This window comes from Haliotis asinina, chromosome 7 (genome assembly GCF_037392515.1).
Source record: "Haliotis asinina isolate JCU_RB_2024 chromosome 7, JCU_Hal_asi_v2, whole genome shotgun sequence".
Classification (NCBI taxonomy): Eukaryota; Metazoa; Mollusca; class Gastropoda; order Lepetellida; family Haliotidae; genus Haliotis; species Haliotis asinina.
Genome location: NC_090286.1, coordinates 9,933,788 through 9,955,449, shown reverse-complemented (window position 1 = coordinate 9,955,449; position 21,662 = coordinate 9,933,788). Strand labels below are relative to the sequence as shown.

Sequence of the window (21,662 nt, the reverse complement as noted above, 5' to 3'; positions counted from 1 at the left end):
CACACATAATTATTGTTGAGATGTTATTCTTGGTCTGCACCTGTGTACGTGCAAGGGACCATTGAAAGGCAGAAGTTGAGGTCTATGATCATCGGCTCCATGTCAGTAACTAATCATAATTTTGACTATCGATCCGTACATCTATTTTTCCTTTGTACGTCTGAAGCAAAAATGCTATCTTGCCTTTAGAATGTTATTTCAAATGCTGTTCTGACATTTTTATAGCTATTTTTATATCTATATTTATGTTTATTCTTTATGTCTATGACACTGGCAACTGAATCAGTATATAAACAGGGTGTGAAAAAGTGTGGTTTATGGCGACAATCGTTCGGTCATTATTACAACACGTACAAGCAGTCTTCAGACTACTGACAGAATATATCTGTTCTTGATCGTGCCATTTTGTCGATGCCAGTCTTCAGAATACTGATAGAATAAATTTAATCTCGACCTTGCCATTTTGTCGATGTATTTTTATCGCTTCTGGAAGCTGAACATCCGAGACTAGCACCGGGCTGACAAATGTGTTTTTCTTCACATCTGCCACCAGTAAATAAGCGGCTCATAAACAATCTATCTGTGCTCCAGCCCCTCAGGTCTTCATACTGGTGGTGCCAAGCTATCTTCACGGTGCAGCATTACAGCTCCTGTTACTCCAAAACAAGCACCGGCGGAAAAGTGTTTTCGGCTTATATCATGGATAAGATATGGTTTTGCTCGGTTTACGAAAGCTGTCGGAAGAACTAGATCTGAATCCTGATTGTAAATACATTCGTCTAGCAAGTAAGTCGCTATAGCTTTATTTGTAGTACCTTTCCATGCAGCTGATCAAACACTAGACACGCTATAATGAGGAAAGTGTCATTCACCATGCATAGTTTACTTGTTACTATGTCTGGTATAAAAGTATGTCACTGTGATGGTTGAGGTAGGTAAATCAACGTCAGTCACAGAATATTGACATCTGCCATCGTTTTCAATCACAGACTATATATAGTTTCTAGATAAGTGGCTAACATTACGTACAATCGCCAGCAGCTGAAAGCATGGTATTAATCCAGCCTGGGAACCGTGCAGGAAGGAGAGGTATTGTAAGTCACAGCAACTTCTGTTGCTAGCAATCTCTTGTTCATTGTATTTTGTTTGTTCTTTTTTCTCTGTAATAATATCGTTTTATGATTACATACTAGATTAACCGTATCTGTTATAATCTAAGGTTACTCTTCATCGTCAACAGGTTTTTAATTTCTAATTGTATTGATCTTTAGTATCATGAATGATTATTCTCTTCATAATATGGATGAAATATTGCCGATGTGCTGACAAATATTAATTCACCACTCACTCATTCTGGTTGTTTGTGGGATTAAAGCACTAGGAATTATATCAACATGGCGCATTTGAGTAACCTCATCATCATCGTAGTGTATAGTTTCATCCCTGTTAATATTTCGCTGCATTATTTTCTACAGGCCGTGTCATTTCATGCTGTACAGCGAAATGAGAGCAGCGTGCAATTTGTTTCCGATTGCCTGTTATGACGGTTAAACGTGCCCATCTCCTGCATGTCATAGCAAAATGTATACGGCTAACCTTGCCTATATCCTGCATGTCATAGCAAAATGTACACGGCTAACCTTGCCTATATCCTGCATGTCATAGCAAAATGTACACCGCTACCCTTGCCTGTATCCTGCATTTCATAGCAAAATGTACACGGCTAAACTTGCCTACATGCTGCATGCCATGGCAATATGTACACGACTAAACCTACAAACATTCTGCATGTCATGACAATATGCACACGGCTAAACCTGCCTACATGTCACATGCCATGATAATATGTACATGGCTACATGATATATGTCATGACATTATGTACATGGTTAAACATGCCCACACACTCCATGTCATGACGAAATATACATGGTTAAACATGCCCACACACTCCATGTCATGACGAAATATACATGGTTAAACATGCCCACACACTCTATGTTATGACGAAATATACATGGTTAAACATGCCCACACACTCCATGTAATGACGAAATATACATGGTTAAACATGCCCACACACTCTATGTTATGACGAAATATACATGGTTAAACATGCCCACACACTCCATGTCATGACGAAATATACATGGTTAAACATGCCCACACACTCTATGTTATGACGAAATATACATGGTTAAACATGCCCACACACTCCATGTAATGACGAAATATACATGGTTAAACATGCCCACACACTCTATGTTATGACGAAATATACATGGTTAAACATGCCCACACACTCTATGTTATGACGAAATATACATGGTTAAACATGCCCACACACTCCATGTAATGACGAAATATACATGGTTAAACATGCCCACACACTCTATGTTATGACGAAATATACATGGTTAAACATGCCCACACACTCCATGTCATGACGAAATATACATGGTTAAACATGCCCACACACTCTATGTTATGACGAAATATACATGGTTAAACATGCCCACACACTCCATGTAATGACGAAATATACATGGTTAAACATGCCCACACACTCCATGTAATGACGAAATATACATGGTTAAACATGCCCACACACTCTATGTTATGACGAAATATACATGGTTAAACATGCCCACACACTCCATGTCATGACGAAATATACATGGTTAAACATGCCCACACACTCTATGTTATGACGAAATATACATGGTTAAACATGCCCCCAAACACTCCATGTTATGATATTTACACCGTTAAACATGTCCACATACTCCATGTTATGACGACATGTACATGGTTAAATATGCCTACTTACTCCATATAATGACGACATATACATGATTAAACATGCCTACACACTCGATGTTATGACGATATTTACATGGTTAAACACCCACACACCCCATGTTATGACGACATGTACAGTGTTAAACATGCCCGCACACTCCATATTATGACGACATGTACAAGGTTAAACATGCCTACATACCCCATGTTATGACATGTGCACGGTTAAACATGCCTACATGCTGCATATCATGACAATACGTACATGGTTAAACATGCCTACATAGTACATGCCATGACATCATGTACATAGTTGAGGCTGCCTGCCCGCACGCTTTATTATACAATATCAAAAAGGCAGACTTGCCTAATCACTCCGCATACACAAGGCAAAAGGTCATAAGTACTTAAACTTGCCTAAATGCAAAATCAAATGGCACATACAGGCGGTAAAACTCGAATTCACATTGCACGCTATCACATTACTAAGAGACTCGGCGCCATCACTATAATTTTATAGTGATGGACAGAAGTCTATCTGCCCTTTACGTCTACTAGAATCTGTCTCGCTCCATACCTGCGACTGCTTGTAATTAGTTTCTGGCACGGTCGAGCTATATTTACTTGTAAAACAACATTGTAACTTCCACAGCAGTTACATGATATGATAAGAACGTTTTTGGCACCGTCGTGCTACATGTAAAACAACAGCGTTACTCCCCACGGCGATTAGTGGTTATGTTCACATGCCTTTTCGTTTATTCTAGTGTAAACATATGATACGGAAAGAACAGTCTGCAGATGATAGAATTCATTAGTGTAAAACAGAAATGAAGGGAAAATGAAATTTGCGGAATGAGGCCAATTGGCATTTACACTGCATTTTACATTACCGATGCGATCCCTATTTTCTGTAAGCAATACCCAAACAATGTTGTTTCATATGTGTTCTTTAAGTTATTTCTTTACCCTTTCTTCTCTCTTGCCTCGTCTAGTCGTTAAAATGAACATGGTTATTTATAGGCATGCAGTGGGTAATGAATGTAAACACCGACTGCAAACAGTTCAACCTGAAAACAAACTTGCCAACAACATACAACGATGTCGATGGATGTCGACCTCTTAAGCAAAACTTAAACAAGCATAACATAACACAAGTGATCAGTGATCCTTGAAAATTAGTTGATTCATGTATTCTAACATTACGTTTAGAAGATGGAAAAATACTTAACTCCCTTCAGTAGTGAGTTTGTACATGTCGGAGAGAGGTTAAACAACTGCCGGTTCATGGATTGTATACTATGTGTTGATTAATCAGCGTTGAGCTTTGATTGATGATACGTTTGAGACCTCTCTGGTGAAAGAGTGAGTAAGTGGTTTTAGTTGTACTCCGGACTCAGCAGTATTCCAGCAATATTCCAGCAATATTCCACCAATAATATCCTCTCGTGGATGGGGCATCGTTTCAATCGTCAGGGGCGAATGGGGACAAGAACAGAAGTTGAATTCACTCACAAATGTGCTCCGTTTCCGAGCAACTATAGATTAAGAGTTTTCAGTGAGTGGTCACTTGGCTCTTAATGAAGATTACCTATGAAAATTATCTGAGCGAAACACTGAAATGAAAAATCATGATGGCACCACCTGGAACCCATTCCATAAAGGGCCTGTGAAGATCCAGGTTAAAACAGATCTTCAACACCTCATGCTTGTCGTGTCGGTATCAGGTGGTCGGACTTGCGTATACCGATTGCGTATATGGATGCTCACAGTGTTGATCACTTGATTGGTTGGACAAGACCCGATTCCAGTGATCAACACCATGAGCATCGATATACGCATCTGGAATACTATGACATGTGTCCACCAAATCAGCAAGCCTGACTACCCGATCCCGTTAGTCGTCTTTTACGCCATTCAGACTGCATCATGATCTGTGTACGAAATGCGGAATCAGAAGACGCCATGTGTTCTGTGAAAGGTGAGCGTACCCTGTAACACCTTTGGCAAACACCTGCAAGGCTCACCCATTGTTCATCAGAACACGTGAACACATGTAAGTCAGACAATACTGATGACATCTGGCGGAGTTGTTTTCTTCCCCGCAATAACCTTTCTGCAATCTGACCCGTGAAGATCCTGGTTAGAACTGATCTTCAGTAACCCATGCCTGTCCTAAGAGGCAACTAATGGGATCGGGTGTTCAGACTCACTGACTTGGTTGACTCGTCATTGTATCCCGTTGATCGATGCTCATGTTGTTCACTGGAATGTCTGGTCCAGACTCGATCATTTACAGACAGTTGGAATATTGCTGAGTGCGGCGTAAAACTAAATTCACTCACTAAACCACAATTCAAAACCCCGCCGAAACTCACCCCAGTCTCATTATATATTTATTCTGGCAGCATCAGCAACATGACAGTTGGACTTAAGCGTCAGCTCGGCGTCATCAGCGCCATTAGCTACGTCACCGGCGGCATCATAGGAGGCGGCATCTTCGTTAGCCCAAGTTCGGTGTTGGCTGGTGCTGGAGCATCTCTAGGGCTCTCCCTGTGTGTATGGGTGTTTTGTGGCTTCATAAGCTACTGCGGAGCTCTGTCATACGCTGAACTCGGTAGGTGGTCAAGAAGCGGATAGTTTGGTTTCGAAATTTTGTAGGTGGGAGGTACGTGCCGAAATACCAGTAGAAACGTCCAAATTAGTGCTGAAATGAAAACTCTTCTTTTTCCCACTCGGTGGGGCAAAGTTTATTGTTACATTGTAAAATTGGGTCGATCCCTACATGGTTGCCGAACTGTAAGTCTTATATCGTTATGGAACTCACAGGACGTTGTCAAACATGGTAATTGATAGCTGGTTATTGAATGGGTTGTAGTTCATTCTACAATGACATTTCAGAATCCTGCAGTTGGGTCGATCCCTACAGGAAGAGGGTTGTTTGCCGAACTCTAACTCGTTATGGAACTCATAAGACTTTGTCAAACGTGGTATTTGATACTTGCTCACTGAACTGGTTATGACATTTTAGAATCCTGCAAGAAATAACAGGTACCGTGATTCAGAAGAACATCTTTCACAAAATCATTTGTATCCCATGACGTATTTTAACAGGAAGTGTGGCAATTTTTTTCCTTCGAAACCGATTTACAACTGTCAGTGCCAATGTGCCACAAGCTCCTGGGAAGTCTGTCTTCCACGTGCACTAGACTGGTGTGTTTGAGCGTTTGAATTAAACATAGCGCTTGTATCTTTCAGCACCGTTGTTTTTCCGCTGTTTTGGGCAGTGTTTCATTTCACTCAGACTGAACGAATATTGAATCAGTTGTTTCACTGCATGATCTAATATGTCGTTTAATGTGCCCATTAAGCACGCAAAAGTTGCAGTTACCTTAGAGTATAAATGACCTCAACACGTTTACGTTTCTATATGACTATCAAATTTTATGGTGTCCCCATACCTTTTGTTTGTGGTATGGATTCTCGCGATGACCTGTGTTGATTTGCTGTTTCAGGTACTCGTATTAAGAGATCTGGCGGAAGCTATACGTACGTCAGAGCAGCCTTTGGAGACATGGCAGGGTTCACTGTGTTGTGGGCTCAGCTATTCGTCGTGCGCCCTCTAGCGGCCGTATTGGGAAGTCTAGTCACTGCTGAATACATCATGAGGCCTATATATCTGGAGTGCCCAGACATGGCGCCAAAGTCAGCCAAAATTCTGCTTGCCACAGTTATCTTATGTGAGTGACAGATAAACATAATTTCTTTCCTTGAATTAGAATGTAAGTCAGTATTTCTGCCATACCGTGACGAGAACAGTCTACAAGAACATCACAAATTCGGTTTAAAACTTGTATGCTGTAATTTAACATCTATTACTGCTGGAGACAATGCAAAATATAAACAGGCTACTGATTGCAGCAACCTAAGGCAGGTCACCATACCAGGGACCATGGGGACTTACAGTACGTTTACTTCCTGCATGGACCCCACGTGTATTTGCACCATTGGCTCAGGTGTTGGCTGTATTTCAGAAATTTAGCTGGTCATTAAACGAACAAATATTAATTAGATGGTTGCCTTGAATTAGAAACGTTCCACCGGTTTTCGACATAACAAAACGGTGCTTTGTTCTGAAATATGAGAGGAAGTCAGTTAATGTCTTTTGAAAAACATTCTAGGACGTGGTATCATGTAAATGTACTAAAGGGGAAATCAAGGAAATTTGGTCCATTTTGTTAAAAGTCGTCATATAAAAGCAATCGATTTCACTCTTCTGTCGGAACGAATTACTCGGTAGTTTTTTAAATAACTTATAACCGTCGCATTAATCCCTGCAGTTATTAAGAGCTGTACAAAATCGCTATCTGAGGGTGAGAGGGCTATACGCTGTAATACAAGAGAACGCTCCCCCATCAGTCTCACCAGAAATAGATAATCAAAGGTTCCAATCCCAGGTAATGGTATTAGTATAATATGTTATTATGACAGATGGATGACTTGGTGGAGGAGCCCTAGGTAAAACATGTCTTTGGCATAGGTTGACAAGCATCACGTCATACAGATTTATCTATAACGTTAAATTATATATGAGTCCAATAAGTTCAAGCTGTGTCAAAAAGTTCTTTCCGTTTGTTTCCACAGCTTTCATTGTGGCCTGCAACTGTTACAGCGTCCGTGCTGCTGCCGGAATGCAGACAGTATCCACTGTCTGCAAGGTCAGCGCTCTTGTCGTCATTATAGTAGCTGGCCTCTATCATCTTAGCCAGGGTAAGTCGATTATCTGCACGGTCAGTGATTTCACTGAATATCAGAAGGAGTGTATGGCTTATACAAGGCTGATCAGCGATCATGTCATTAGAGCCACTGCCCTCGATCATAATTACATAAGGTAGGTCCACGATCTGCAAAGTCAGCACTGCTGTCATTAGAGCCACTGGCCTCTATCTCCTTATATAAGGTAGGTCCACGATCTGCAAAGTCAGCACTGTTGTCATTAGAGCCACTGGCCTCTATCTCCTTATATAAGGTAGGTCCACGATCTGCAAAGTCAGCACTGTTGTCATTAGAGCCACTGGCCTCTATCTCCTTATATAAGGTAGGTCCACGATCTGCAAAGTCAGCACTGTTGTCATTAGAGCCACTGGCCTCTATCTCCTTATATAAGGTAGGTCCACGATCTGCAAAGTCAGCACTCTTGTCTTTATAGCCACTGCCTCTATCGCTTTACGTAAGGTAAGTCCAGGATCTGTAAAGTCAGCACTCTTCTCACTCTTCGTCGTCACTATAGCCACAGTCGTGCATCACTTGATGCAGCTGGCATGTATCACCCAATGCAAGGTAGGCACACTATCAGAAGGAAAAATTGCCTGGTCGTCACAAACCAGTATCAAGACCATTGGTCACATCAGTGTCACTTTGGATGTACACACATTCCTGGTCTAAGTTCTTGTCATTATCTCTTGGTAATTTCCACATCACAAATATTGATTAGCAAAAGAAACCCAACCCTGGCTTTTTGTCAAGTTTTTAAATACATAAACATGAACGCGTACATGTATGAGATTGCATTGCGTTTCTTTTGCTGTTCAGTATCGATGTTAAAAAGCTAATCGCCAAACGGCGTCCTTGAACTATCATTATGCATACTCTTTTAACATTTCTAGATTTGTTAAATAATCAGTAATATTAATTGTTGTCTTGTACTTCATATGGGCGTATGTTTTAGATTACCATGTTGTTTTTGTAGCGAGTGAGTGAAAAGTTTACACCGTATCAGTAACATGACAGTCATATAGAGATGAAAACAACAATCTAAGTTACTAATCTAGACCACCAATCTTTGAAATATAGCTATTAGCAAAACATATTACTCAGAATTCATTAAACAAAACAATGTTCTTAAAACACAATTAGTAAATTTGAGTTAATAGTAGTAAAAAGATCTTTCACTGTTCTGACATTGAAATATTTATTCCTTTTGATGGAGAATTCAACACAGAGAAACAGGATATGCTTTACTGTGACTTCCTCACCACAAGGGATACAAAACGAAGGATGTTCACCTTTTACTGGGTATCTGTGTGTACAACGCGTATGCCCAATGCGACATCGTCGTATAATGACCTCCTCAAATCTAGACCGCCAACCCAAGTAGGTGTAATCAAGAAACGGTGTCATTTCATGTAATTTGTTTAGACCTACTTGAGGGTTCCATTTCTTCAGCACCAGATCACGGATATAAGATCTAATTATAGCTTTATATTCTGAGTATTGAATAAAGAAGTCGCGATGCAGATTTGTTGAGTGCTGCATTGGCAGCAAGATCGGCCAGTGGGTTCCAAGAAATGCCAGCGTGGCTGGGTAACCAACAGAAGACGATGTTGTATTGACCAGTAGCATGGTAACTATATGATTTCTATTGAAGGTGGATGTTTTGAAGAAAGAGTTTAAACCGCCTGAAGGCAAGATAGAGTCGGGAAAGATTAGGCTGCACAAACGAAATGTTTCTCGGGCTCATTTCTTTAAAAGTGATGAGGGCGGTAGAACTGTTTTTAAAACGTTTTGATGGGGAAAAAAAGCGATGAGGGCGGAACACATTTTTATTTTTCCTCTCAGAAATACAGCTTGGAAAGTTTAGCACGTGTTAATCGGTTGTAGCTTCAGTCACACTCGTTCTTACAGACACTCATTCGTATAGTGGACAAAATGGCTCGACCGGGACGCGGCAAAGTCAACATTTTTTCTTAAATGGCAATAAAAAATTGCTACGCGCACAAATATAAGTGTCGCGCCGATGCCAGAGAAATATTTCACTTTTTTATTTAGCCTTATGTATTGTTTGTATTTATGGTGTTTCTTAATATATTTGAATTTATAGGTCACAATGAAAACTTTAGAGAGCCGTTCGTCTTTAGCGATCTCAATCCAGGTGGCTTTACCTCTGCTGTGTATGCAGGGCTGTACGCCTATGTAGGATGGTAAGTGTGATCATGCTTTATGTTGTGAACCGTTTCAGTCTACTGGGATCACACTGTATGTGGTTTTGTGGCTGTATTCTGTGTACTTCATCACACAACCTCGTCACAATATGGCTATTGTGACGTTAAATATTAACTCACTCACTCATCACACAAACTTCACATTGTTTCTTCCAAATGTTATCCATACGTGTGTCAACCTCCAGAGACTGTGGACTATGTGGTAATAATGTATTTCATTTTGCAAGTTCTCAATTTGGTGGGTAACTGTTTGCGATTCATACTGCAGGGATCACATCAATAACGCGGTGGAGGAAATCGTTCAACCACAGAGGTGAGCAATGCCTTTCAACTTTCATAAACTTTATCTGATGTCCCCAGCACACAATTGGCCAGCGACCTGAAGCAGCATGTGTCATGTAAGGTAGTTGTGGGTGTGAATCCCAGATTGATGAATCACTGCTGAGAACTGTTTAAAGCCAAACTGGTCCATCTCATCAGAATTTTGAAAGAGAATAAAAGAAAACGAACGTGACAATTTTGCCACAAAAAAGATCGACTTTTCTGTGCTTCAGGACAATGCCAATAGCTATTCTGGGAGGTCTCGCCATACCAACCGTCTGCTACATAACAGCCAACATCGCCTACCACGCAGTCATGACGAACCAGGAGATACTCTCTGGACTTGCCGTGGCAGTGGTAAAACATCATTTGTTTATTTTGTTCATAATGAGGATAGGTAGACATTATATAGATATGACATGCAATTGCAAGAGATTACCTTTCAAGATAAACATGGTTCCTTCACTGTTCGATAGTTTCTCACACACCCAAGAACACTATACGATCGGACCTGTAGTGCTTACTTTTGGCCGAGATATATTTGTGAATATGGAAGTGATCTGATGCCTCCCATCGATAGTGGTCAAGGGGATGGTGCAAATCCAGATAGGGTCCATGCAGAGAGCATTAACAATGTACGTCCCCATGATCTCTAGCATGGCGATCTACCTTCATTATATTGTATTGCTCTTCTCTTGTAATATATGTCTTAATGCTTACGTGGTTAAGGTTTCTATCTGTGATAACCTAGTTGTTTTACTGTTCTTTGCCGACAGAGTGTAAGAAATTTATTTCTTGGGAAAGTGTACGAATTGGTTGTCTGAAATATTACCGATTTGATAATCATAAATCACTCACTCAAAAGTTTCGATTTACATGCCAGTCTTGCATCCATGACTATGCTGTTTTCCATGTTATGTTGTTTTGCCCTCCCCTGTTTACCGCTGTTTTTATTTAACTTCATTCATAACGAATATATAACTGTAATACTGCCGATGTGACTTAAGATTATACCTCACTCGCTCTAGATCGGAAAGCAATCTCCTAGTTTTATGTGTGCCTTTTTCGCCTATTGAAAACACATAATAATACACATTATAGTATATCTATTTTATCACATACTGATTCAACCAGGTTTTTGGTGAGCGAATGCTCGGCCCTATCAAGTGGGCGATGGTGCCTTGTATTGCGATGTCTGCTGCCGGCATCACCAACGTCATCATTTTCACCTCCAGCAGGTGCGTGACTGTCGTCAACAAAGACTGTTTTGAAAAATATGCACACTATTTTCACCATTTACTTTCAACTGTTGGAAGTTAAATTCCATAATTTTGCCAGGTTAAACAGGTTTACTGAGCCGACTGTTTCACTGGGGTTTTTTTCACGTCAAATATAGAGTTGACGTAGTAGAAATAATCTTTTGTGTTTATATGTTTGGGATTTTTTCATCTTTATGAGTCGGTAGATGTAACATGCCGTTTGGACGACTGGAAAACTTGAAAGTTGTGCATTTGATAAACTCCAATGATTTTTGTTTGAAAGGTTAAACTTCGTCGGCGGCAGAGACAACATCTTCCCTCGATTCCTTGGAATGGTCAATGCAGAAAGGAAGACGCCCATGCCGACAGTCCTACTCGTGGTAATGATTTAGGGGAATTTTAGTATTATTTTTTTCTCCTCACCCTCACGATACAGGGTCCTATCCCGCCCAACACTAACAATGCTGAATTAGTGTAGCTTTGAATGGCAATGTCAGAGCTGGTTTGTGGCGCTTGTTATCCAGTTGATGTTTCTGGACCATGATACCACAGTCATGAGAAAGGACGTGATGTCACAGTAGCTGTGACTGGCAATGTCAGAGCTGGGTTGTGGCGCTTGTTATCCAGTTGATGTTTCAGGACCATGATACCACAGTGTTTTGAAGGCTATTATAGTGATGGCGATTGCTTCCACAACCGATGGTGTCGCAGTTGTAGTTAGAGTTGTAGTTACAGCTGTAGTTACAGTTGTAGTTACAGTTGTAGTTACAGTCACAGTGTTGCAGTTGCTGTTTCATGCCGATGTACTTCAGTTACAAGCAATAATATCACTGTAGACCGTTAAATTATTCACTCTCGCTCTTAACGCTTTCCTAACTTTTCTTTTATATGAAGTTCGCCTTTTCGCTGGTCTTTTTATGCCTGGGCGACGTGAAGAGCATCATCGGGACATATTCCTTTGTGCGGGCTCTACCGGAAGCTGTGGCCATTGTTGGTATACTACGTCTGAGGAGAAAGTTTCCAGACTCTCATGACGTGTACAAGGTGTGTGCTTTGTTTATATGAGGAACATCTATCCCAGTTGAATAGTAGTATTATTTAAACTGTCGTAAACCCATTTGTAAACGAAATGATATAAAAGAGAGTTAATTTGTTGAGGGGCGATGGTTATACACGGCTAGCTTTTTTTTGCCGTGTGATAACGTGCGTCTTTATACGTTGCGAAAGGTCTGGTGATGTACGTTATGCGATATTGAGGAGTGTTGACGTGCGTCTTTATACGTTGCGAAAGGTCTGGTGATGTACGTTATGCGATATTGAGGAGTGTTGACGCGCGTCTTTATACGTTGCGAAAGGTCTGGTGATGTACGTTATGCGATATTGAGGAGTGTTGACGTGCGTCTTTATACGTTGGCGGTGTACTTAATTGAAGGGCGTTGAGGCGCGTCTTTGTGAGTTGTTAAAGGGCTGACCGTGTGCTTTGTGCATGATTAAGGGGTGTTGACGTACGTCTTTATGCGTTTTTAAAGGACTGGTGCCGTGCTCTCTTGACGGGTGTTGACGTGCGTCTTTATGCGTTCTTGAATGGTTGGCTGTGTGCTTTATGCATTACTGAAGAGTGTTGACGTGCGTCTTCATACGTTGTTAAATGATTGGTTGTGTGCGTTATGCATTAATGCGTCTTAATGCAATGTTGGAGGAGTGATGTAATACGTGTTTACAAAGTTCTGAACGAATGATGTGTGAGCGGGATTACATGTAGACAATCCGAATGCCGCATTCTCTGTCTGCTATCTACAACTTAAACAGAACCTATTGCAACTACACGGCAACTGCATCATCAACCGCATCCTCCTTTTTGAACAGTTACTGTTTCAGGTACCACTGGTGATCCCAGTCATCTTCGTCGTGTTCTTCTTCACACTGTCACTGACCGCCATTGCCTACCAGCCGGTCAAGTTCCTTGTGCCACTGGCCTTTGTGCTCCTGGCTGTCCCCGTCTACTTTATATCTGACTCAGCCTGGTGGCATAATGGTCCCTCCATCTCCTTCAATGGTAAAAACATCATAATCACATATCAGTAGCTGCAGCAGTGAGTGAGTTAAGATTTAAATATTTCAGCCATATTTCAGCAATATGGTGAATAAAACTAGTTATAAATGCAGAATACATACATATTATGTATAGAACCCTATAGATTAGCACACAATGATTTAAAAGTAGCTAGCCAATATGTTTAAAAGGAGCAAACTACTTTTGGACAGTACAATGTGAAATTGCCTATTTATCGCAAACTGGCACATCTGCAACAGATATACAGCATATCTCATGCATATAGCTTCTCTTTCCGATGCGACCCGTGAATAGAATAGCATAGGCCTTCAGCAACCCATGCTTGCCATAAAAGGCGACTATGCTTGTCGTAAACTCACTCACTCACTCTTTCAAGATACTGTCTAAACATTACAACCATATTAACAGAGAGTTTGTTTAGTTTTACGCCGCATTCAGCAATATTGCAGCTATATGGTGGCGGTCTGTAAACAATCGAGTCTGGAGAAGACTATCCAGTGATGAACAGCATGAGCATCCATCTGCGCAATTGGGAACCGATGACATGTGTCAACCAGGTCAGCGAGCCTGACCACCCGATCCCTTTGTCGCCTGATGATTTCTCAGTGAAGATCAATTCTAACCAGGATCTTCGCGGTGATTGTTCTAGACTCGAATAGTAACAGATCACTGCCATATAGCTGGAATATTGCTGTGTGTGGCCTAAAACTGAACTCACTCTCTACCATGAATCAAGATTCGGGCTGGTCACACGGTAGTATGTTGTACTTTTAAGGTCCTCATATTCCAAATTCAATTTATAGGTTCTTTCTAAAGATACAGTAGCTCAGCATGAAAATCCATTTGTCATAATAAACGTTTAGATCAAGTCATTATCAAACATTGCATTTAAATAGGCTATTAGGTGGCATCTGTTCTGACAGAAAGAATACGGAAACAAATGTGTGAGTGAGTGAGTTAGAATTTATCGTCACGTCGACAATATTACAGCCATATCGTGACGGGAACAATTTAATTTATATCAATATTAAAATCTATAAATGGAAAACGTGAAAACCTGCCATCGAAGGACATTAAAACTCTAGGCTATCACAGATATGAACATAAAACTAGCATTGAAAGCTATACATTGTAATTAAAGAGGACAATACGATATAAAACACGGGCTACAGACCGCCAACAACTGAAGGTAGATCACCATTCTAGGGTCCATGGGGACTTATGGAAACACATGAAAGTGCAGGTGTTCCTTTACTCCCTTCGATGTTTCATTGTATGCCTGTATTGTACTGTTCAGGAACCAAATATAGGAATAACTGAGCTCCCATTCTTGCCCTTACTTTTTCCATCAGTCTATATTTCTGACTAAGTATATATGGTTAATAAAAAAATCAATATATTTTCACTTTTTATGTTTCATGGATTATGAAATTGTGCTTAAAAGGGCTCTCAAGGGAAAATATGTATTTCATTAATGAACGCAATGGTCTGTTGAGCACAAATGTAGAAAATTGATAGCGACATTTGATCGCATTTCTTATTTTATTAATGTTAAGATAACCATGACTAAATATTTGTAGATTGTTTTTAGACACATGTGTGCTGTTCATAAAGTTGAAATTAGTATTATGTTTCCCAATCATCAGTGTCACGTGGACAAATTCAATGATACTGTCTGCTTTGTTAGGGAAATTCTCCACATGCATTCATGTGAATGATAAACACTAATTAAACACTTCACGAGAAAACTTCTTTTTCAGCAACAATGGTTACCATCTGTCGCCGTCTACTTCTCTGTCAGCTAGCAGACGTCCCCGATACCGACAAGTAGACACGTCTTCGGATTCATCCATGCGATATTGGGATGTCAGAATTGCGAGATCGTCTCCATTCAAACAGTCTTTGGATACAGTTACCACTCGCCTGATCTCGGGATGTTCATTATGTCATATCATCTTACCCATCTAATCTCGATCTCAGTTGGCGGACGTCTCCAACAATGTCACGTAAACAGGTGTCACCCCGGGAAAGCCACATTTTAAAAATGACATATACCGCGAGAGCCACATTTACGGTTGATTGTATTTCACCTACTCTGGACCTTAATTACCTAATCCGATTACCGTTACCTGTAAAAGAGCGTCCCGTCTCTTTTTTTAGAGCGTCTCGGTATGGGTGATTTCAAATGAAAATATCCTGTTGGGAGTAAGTAATAAGTTAGAGATCAAACATTTTCTTAATTGACATTGAGTCATGGGTGATTTCAAATGAAAACATCCTACTGAAAGTAAGTAACGAGTTAGAGATCAAACGTGTTCTTAATTGACATTGAGAATATCCTGTTAGAAATAAGATATATAAGTGACACTGCGCTCACTAAGTGTCACAATCGTGGCAAATGCACAAGTTGAGATCAAATTCATCGAGAGTGTTAGAGGTGGTGTACATTTGTACTATGACGGCTTCAAGTTTCGGTGCAGAAGTAGTCGCCAGGGGAAAAGGTACTGGGCTGGCGTTGTGAGAGAATGTACTGCCAGGCTCACAACTGAGGGCGAGATACTCTGTGCCATAGAGATTCTTGGACACTCCCACGACCCACTTCCCTTCAAGTCGACGCCTTCAAAGCAAGACTGATGGAGAGAGCAAGGACAGAGACGACTCCCATACCTACTATTTACGGCGAGGAGATCTCAAGACTGCGTCAGAATCACGACATCATCTCAGACGACATGCTGAAGCAGATCCCATCATTCAAGTCACTGAACACCATTCTGTATCGTCAGGGACACAAGACCTTGCCCCGCCTTCCTGAGAGTCGACCCGAAATCAACCTTGAAGACAAGTACGCAAAGACGGAAGGGGGCGATCAGTTCCTTCATCGTGTCAACGCCGACATTCTGATCTTCACTACAGACAAAAACATCGAACATCTGTGTACTGCAAGCACCGTATTTTGTGATGGTACGTTCTATACATGTCCTAAATTGTTTGATCAGATATATTGTGTACATGCTGAGGTGTTTTTTGTCACATGGTTCCACTAGTGTACTGTTTATTGTCCAACAGAAGCGCCGAATGCTACACTCAGATGTTTGAGTATCTGTGTGATCTTGCTGGAAGACAAGGCTTGCAGTTTGCCCCGCATACTGTACAACTGGACTTTGAACGTGCAGCTCACAATGCAGTGAGAGGTGTATTTCCAGCTGCTTCTGTGAGAGGGTGCTTCTTTCACTTTACGCAATGCATATGGAGGAGGGTACAGAAAGAAGGCCTGGTTAGTGACTACAAAGAAGATGGGGAAGTCAAGAAGTTCCTGACGAGCTGCTGCCTTGCCCCTGGTGCCCTGTGACAAGATAGAAGACGTGTGGCTCGATGCCGTTGCGAAATCTCCTGCCAGTCCTAAGGTCACTGCCTTCATGGACTACGTAACCACAAGCTGGGTTGAAGGAAATTTTGTGAAAGACGCTGTCAGTCTACAATCGTTATGTCATGAAATTTTAAGAAATGCAGCACCAATTTTAAATATCCAATAGAAATAAAGCGTTGATGTAAACACTCCGAAGGTCTAGGATGCAGTTATTACAACATGGGAGGTCCCATCTACCTGATGTTTGATTTAGATACGCCGCTTCATTTCTGATAACAAGATTTGACTTGTTCGCATGACCCGATCATATATTGTATTTTGTGACTGTCTGCCGAAATGATTTGTTATTAAAATTATTACTTGTCTACCTGTTAAAATGATCTGGCGTTGTAACTTTCGAGGTAAATGTCACGATAGTGACTGCAGTGTGTCTGCATGTCTGTTTAGATCATTGATTGGGGGACCTCTTGGAAATGATGTAAACTGTGACTGCCTGGTATAATATAAGTATTGTTGCCTATGAAACGTTTGCTGACGTTGTTGGCTCCCCTCCGGAGAGACCTGATTTTATTTTGTCAATTTTGATGCCTGTACATGTGTTATAAGCAACTGATTTAATATTTTAACCTATGCCTGTTATTCGGTGATGTGTGAGATAACGGATCAGCTTGTGTGGCAACGCATTGTCACTAAGGTGACATAATCCCCAGCCACAAAATATCAAATCAAAAAGTTAATGAAAGTGACGGTCGTAATTTAAGGTAAAGAGAAATGTCAGCAGAAACATGGCCAATCAACCTCTCTCATTTTTTTTCTTGATAAGTAGTTAACATGAATGTCATTGTGTATGAAAAATGCAAAAATAGTAATAAAAATTGTTTATTGAAAAAAACATTCTAGTGACGTCTTCAAAGTCCATGAGGAGATTCCAGCGAACTGCAGAAAAAGGTCATGACAGTTATCTTTTGTGTGGGTTTTGGAAGCTCAAAGATGGCGTTATCAAGCCTTTGGGGAAAGTTTGCAACTGTTGTTTTTGGAGTGGTTTGTGGTTGCGCCTGCCGTAGATGCATCCTCTGTCTGCCTGTATACTGTACCTGGTTCGAAAGTCATCTTAACAGCATGCTTGCGAATGGCGATATTCAAGGATGCTTAAATGTTGGTTGGTGTGAGAGCAGCTGAATATGCCTTACATCATAATCTGCAGATGGAATGTTTGTGGACTCCTTTAGCTTCATTTCTGCACACATTTGTGACAGAAATGACAATATATCCTCTCAAAAGGACCAAAACATTCACGGGCTGTAAATGTGCGAAGTAGGGATGAAGCCACCCCCCTCTTCAATCAAAGTTAGGTTTCACCATGGAAAGTATTTTAAACACCCGAGGCCTGATCGAAGGCTAGATGAGTTGTCTAGAACTTAAGCTTTAGATGGTCACAGTCAGATCATTTCAAACGTCATACGCCACGTACGACTCACCACAAACGAGCTATCTCTACAATTCCACGCCAAAATTATGAACCACCCAAAGACCGCGAAAGCTCACATTTCAAATACGTTTATTAATTCCAGCTTCGCTGACAGCACCTGTGAGCGGCTTGATTCGATCGGTAGCAGCCTTCCACGGGTCTAGAAACCTATCTATATATCATGTCCTCGACGGTAAGCAAGCGTTATCTCCTGCATCAACGGCAATCATACCCACTTGTCGGCCATAGATAGTCTTGGTATTCAAGTGACCTTACAGTACTTTTTCATGTTTCCCGTTACAAAAAACAAACTCAGGGGACTGTAAGGTCTTTTGTAAGAAAACTTTGTGTTTGACAACAAAGCACAAAACAACACAAGACACCACAACACTGTCACTCACCAACCACACTCATAACCTTCAAGTAATTACAGTAAGTTCATTCAACCAATATATTTTCTTCAGTTGGGAACAAGATGAAAAAATTCACTCCTTTTAAATTTGCAATATCGCGACAAAACATCCACTTTTTAATACGCCTATTCTGTTCGCATTTACCGAAGGGGATATTCTTTTCCTTAAAATACCTATCTTGGAAGACAAGCTTTTAATATATGGTATATGTCAACACTTCCTAACAGCAATATTAAATCAAACACATCATCAGTATAAGCATTTGTTCTCCTTCAAAGTAAGTTGTGGGTCCAATTTCAGGTTGCGAAAATGTTGACGTTTGGCATTCTAGAAACCTTTATGAAAAGGTTTCCATATGTTCACAAAACCGAAATACGGAAAAGAGTTATTGCCTTGAGAATTTTGATTACCAATGTTTTTAGTGTTAACATACAAGAATTAATTAGGACTTCTTTAATATTTTAAATATATAAACAATGGGAAATTGCGTCCAGGGACACGCATGACGCCCCATGTCCCGTTCAGCCACCGCGACTTCCACAAATTTATTTAAAAAGCGGAATCCAAAATATGACGTATATGACATTTGAGCACTTTCTAAATGGCATTGTGTAATCATAGCTTTCGGCCATGGTAGCTCTGCCGGTCTGCACGTATCAGAGGGTTACACAAAGGACGCAGCATAGGCAACCAGTTGTCCGTCTCGCTGAGTGTGTTAGGTGGCTGACTTTGTGTGCTGGCGATTAGGTGCCTGACTCTGAGGGTGAGGATTTGAAGTACTAGAATTTGTACTTTACTAAGAAAGTGTAATCCAGAATAGGACATATATATCTTATAAATGATAATGTGTCAATATCATATGTTTTACCACTGTACAAACCAATATTTTCTAATGAAGACATATTTTCAACAAAATGCTTCAAATAGTCTGCTGCATTACTTTTACCTGAATACAAACCGACCACAAACGGCTCACTCTTCTCTCAACAATACCTATAATGTGTCAAAGCAGTTCGCTGGTCCTCTAAATAGTGGTGCGCCATCAGTAATGGTCTGAATCATTATGTTATTTTAATACTCATCTGAGAATCAGAGTGAAGCAATTAATGGATGTTTGAGCCTATTCCAAAATGATAGTACAAACCACCACCTGCTACAGTCGCCGTATCCTCTAATTAGCTGTCAGCAAGAGACTTCAAGGATCTGTTGGCAACATTTGATGAAATGTTTTGAGTGAACATAATAAATCACCAAATACAGAGTGAGTGAAAATTTTAAGTCACATCGGCAATATTTCACACATATTGTGACTAAAACCAAACTATAATTTCATAAAAAAAATAGAGGTAAATTATAACTAGGACAGTAAATAACTAGTTCATCAGAGATTTCCATTAAACTTTACAATTAGTGATGAACTCTAAAACTCCAACTACATACAATAAAATAACTACTACGTTACGGTTACGGTGTGTTACGGTTAAGAATTTACCGTGACAACAATGTCAGAAAAATCCCTGCGAACAAGCAAAACAGAACAACGACAAGTCGTAAACGTTCATATAGTGTATTATTTAGCCAACACTGTAGAATGCCCTGGAAACAATGTCTCCCGGAAGTAAACAAAAACAGGAAGTCAAGGGCAGATAATTCCCGGAAAAGCTGAATCCTAAAAATGCGGATCATCTATCATACGAAATGCGACCCACCATATTTATTATTCAAAACACTAAACATTGTGACCCAATAATAATTATTACTGAATTAATAACAAAATATACAGAAAATACAATAGTAATCACCGTCGTTCTCATACATAGCACGGGGTACATCCATGCTTGCCATAAAAGGCGACTATGAGGCGTAAGAGGCGACTAACGGGATCAGGTAGTCAGACTTGCTGACTTGGTCGACACATGTCACCGGTTCCCATTTGCGCAGATTGATGCTCATGTTGTTGATCACTGGATTGCCTGGTCCAGACTCGATTATTTACATACCACCGCCATATAGCTGGAATATTGCTGAGTGCGGCGTAAAACCCAACTCACTCACTCACGTTTTTCCTAACGTACGTGAAAGAGCAAGTCTATGTTGTTGTTCTGGATAACCTGATGAAGTATCATTTTGAAGTATTTACCAGGCTCTCATTGGTAAATGATTCGACTCAATCCACCTTTAATCCAGTGTGACATGTTTATCAAATAATACTATAATCTTGGCCATATATAGAATTTAGTGGGTTTGTTTCATTGAACACGCCAACAGGTATTCTAATCTAATATCTTGATACATACTCAAGGTTCTAAATGCGCTTGTCTTGGATGATATTGTTAAAAAATTACCTCAACACCTCAGCTTAGTTGAAGACGTAGTCTCTTCTGTAGAATCACAACATATACCGTCTTCTTAGTGTCACATCATGTCAATTATTAATCGGTAAAGAAAACATCACATTCTACACTGTGGCCTCCCCTCTTGGACATCTCCCACAATTCTCCATGCTGGACCAGTACTGGACCAGTACTGGGCCGGTACAGTATTGCGATTCAGTATTTACGGTAACCATCAAATGTGTGACTCAGTACAGTTTTCATTGTAACGGGTCACTAACGGAAACAAGCGTTGATCAGGTACTGTCTCTTTACAGTCGTAAACTGTTGGACTGGGTGCCAGATGCCAGACTGATCTCTCCGGTGTGTACTGGAGACCCTCTCAGTATGTTCTAGGAATTCCCGGCTATTTTCAAATCAAAGCCTCCCTGCTTCATCTGTGTATGCTCATGGTTTCTCCTGAAGCCGAGTGGATTGTCTTTTGTTATAGTAAGAACATGGTGTATAGTATGGGATGGTGTTGAATATCCAAGCTGCTGCTTCGTCCAAAACTGTCCGATTTCTTCATCAATTATCCTAACAGATGTATGAGGTAAGTATCCTTTCCCCAGCGACTTCAGATGT

General features: G+C 40.5%; 1 protein-coding gene across 1 annotated transcript; it reads left to right on the top strand.

Annotated features, from left to right (window-relative positions):
- The first annotated feature begins 662 nt into the window (after positions 1-662).
- Positions 663-17,687, top strand: LOC137291137 (large neutral amino acids transporter small subunit 1-like). Its single transcript, XM_067822422.1, has 12 exons — positions 663-786; positions 5,211-5,419; positions 6,318-6,542; positions 7,447-7,572; positions 9,683-9,782; positions 10,072-10,116; positions 10,358-10,481; positions 11,259-11,362; positions 11,667-11,763; positions 12,278-12,427; positions 13,262-13,439; positions 15,218-17,687. Exons 2-12 carry the CDS (start codon positions 5,221-5,223, stop codon positions 15,286-15,288), a joined length of 1,419 nt encoding a protein of 472 aa, XP_067678523.1. The 5' UTR covers positions 663-786; positions 5,211-5,220; the 3' UTR covers positions 15,289-17,687.
- Positions 17,688-21,662: the final 3,975 nt, after the last annotated feature.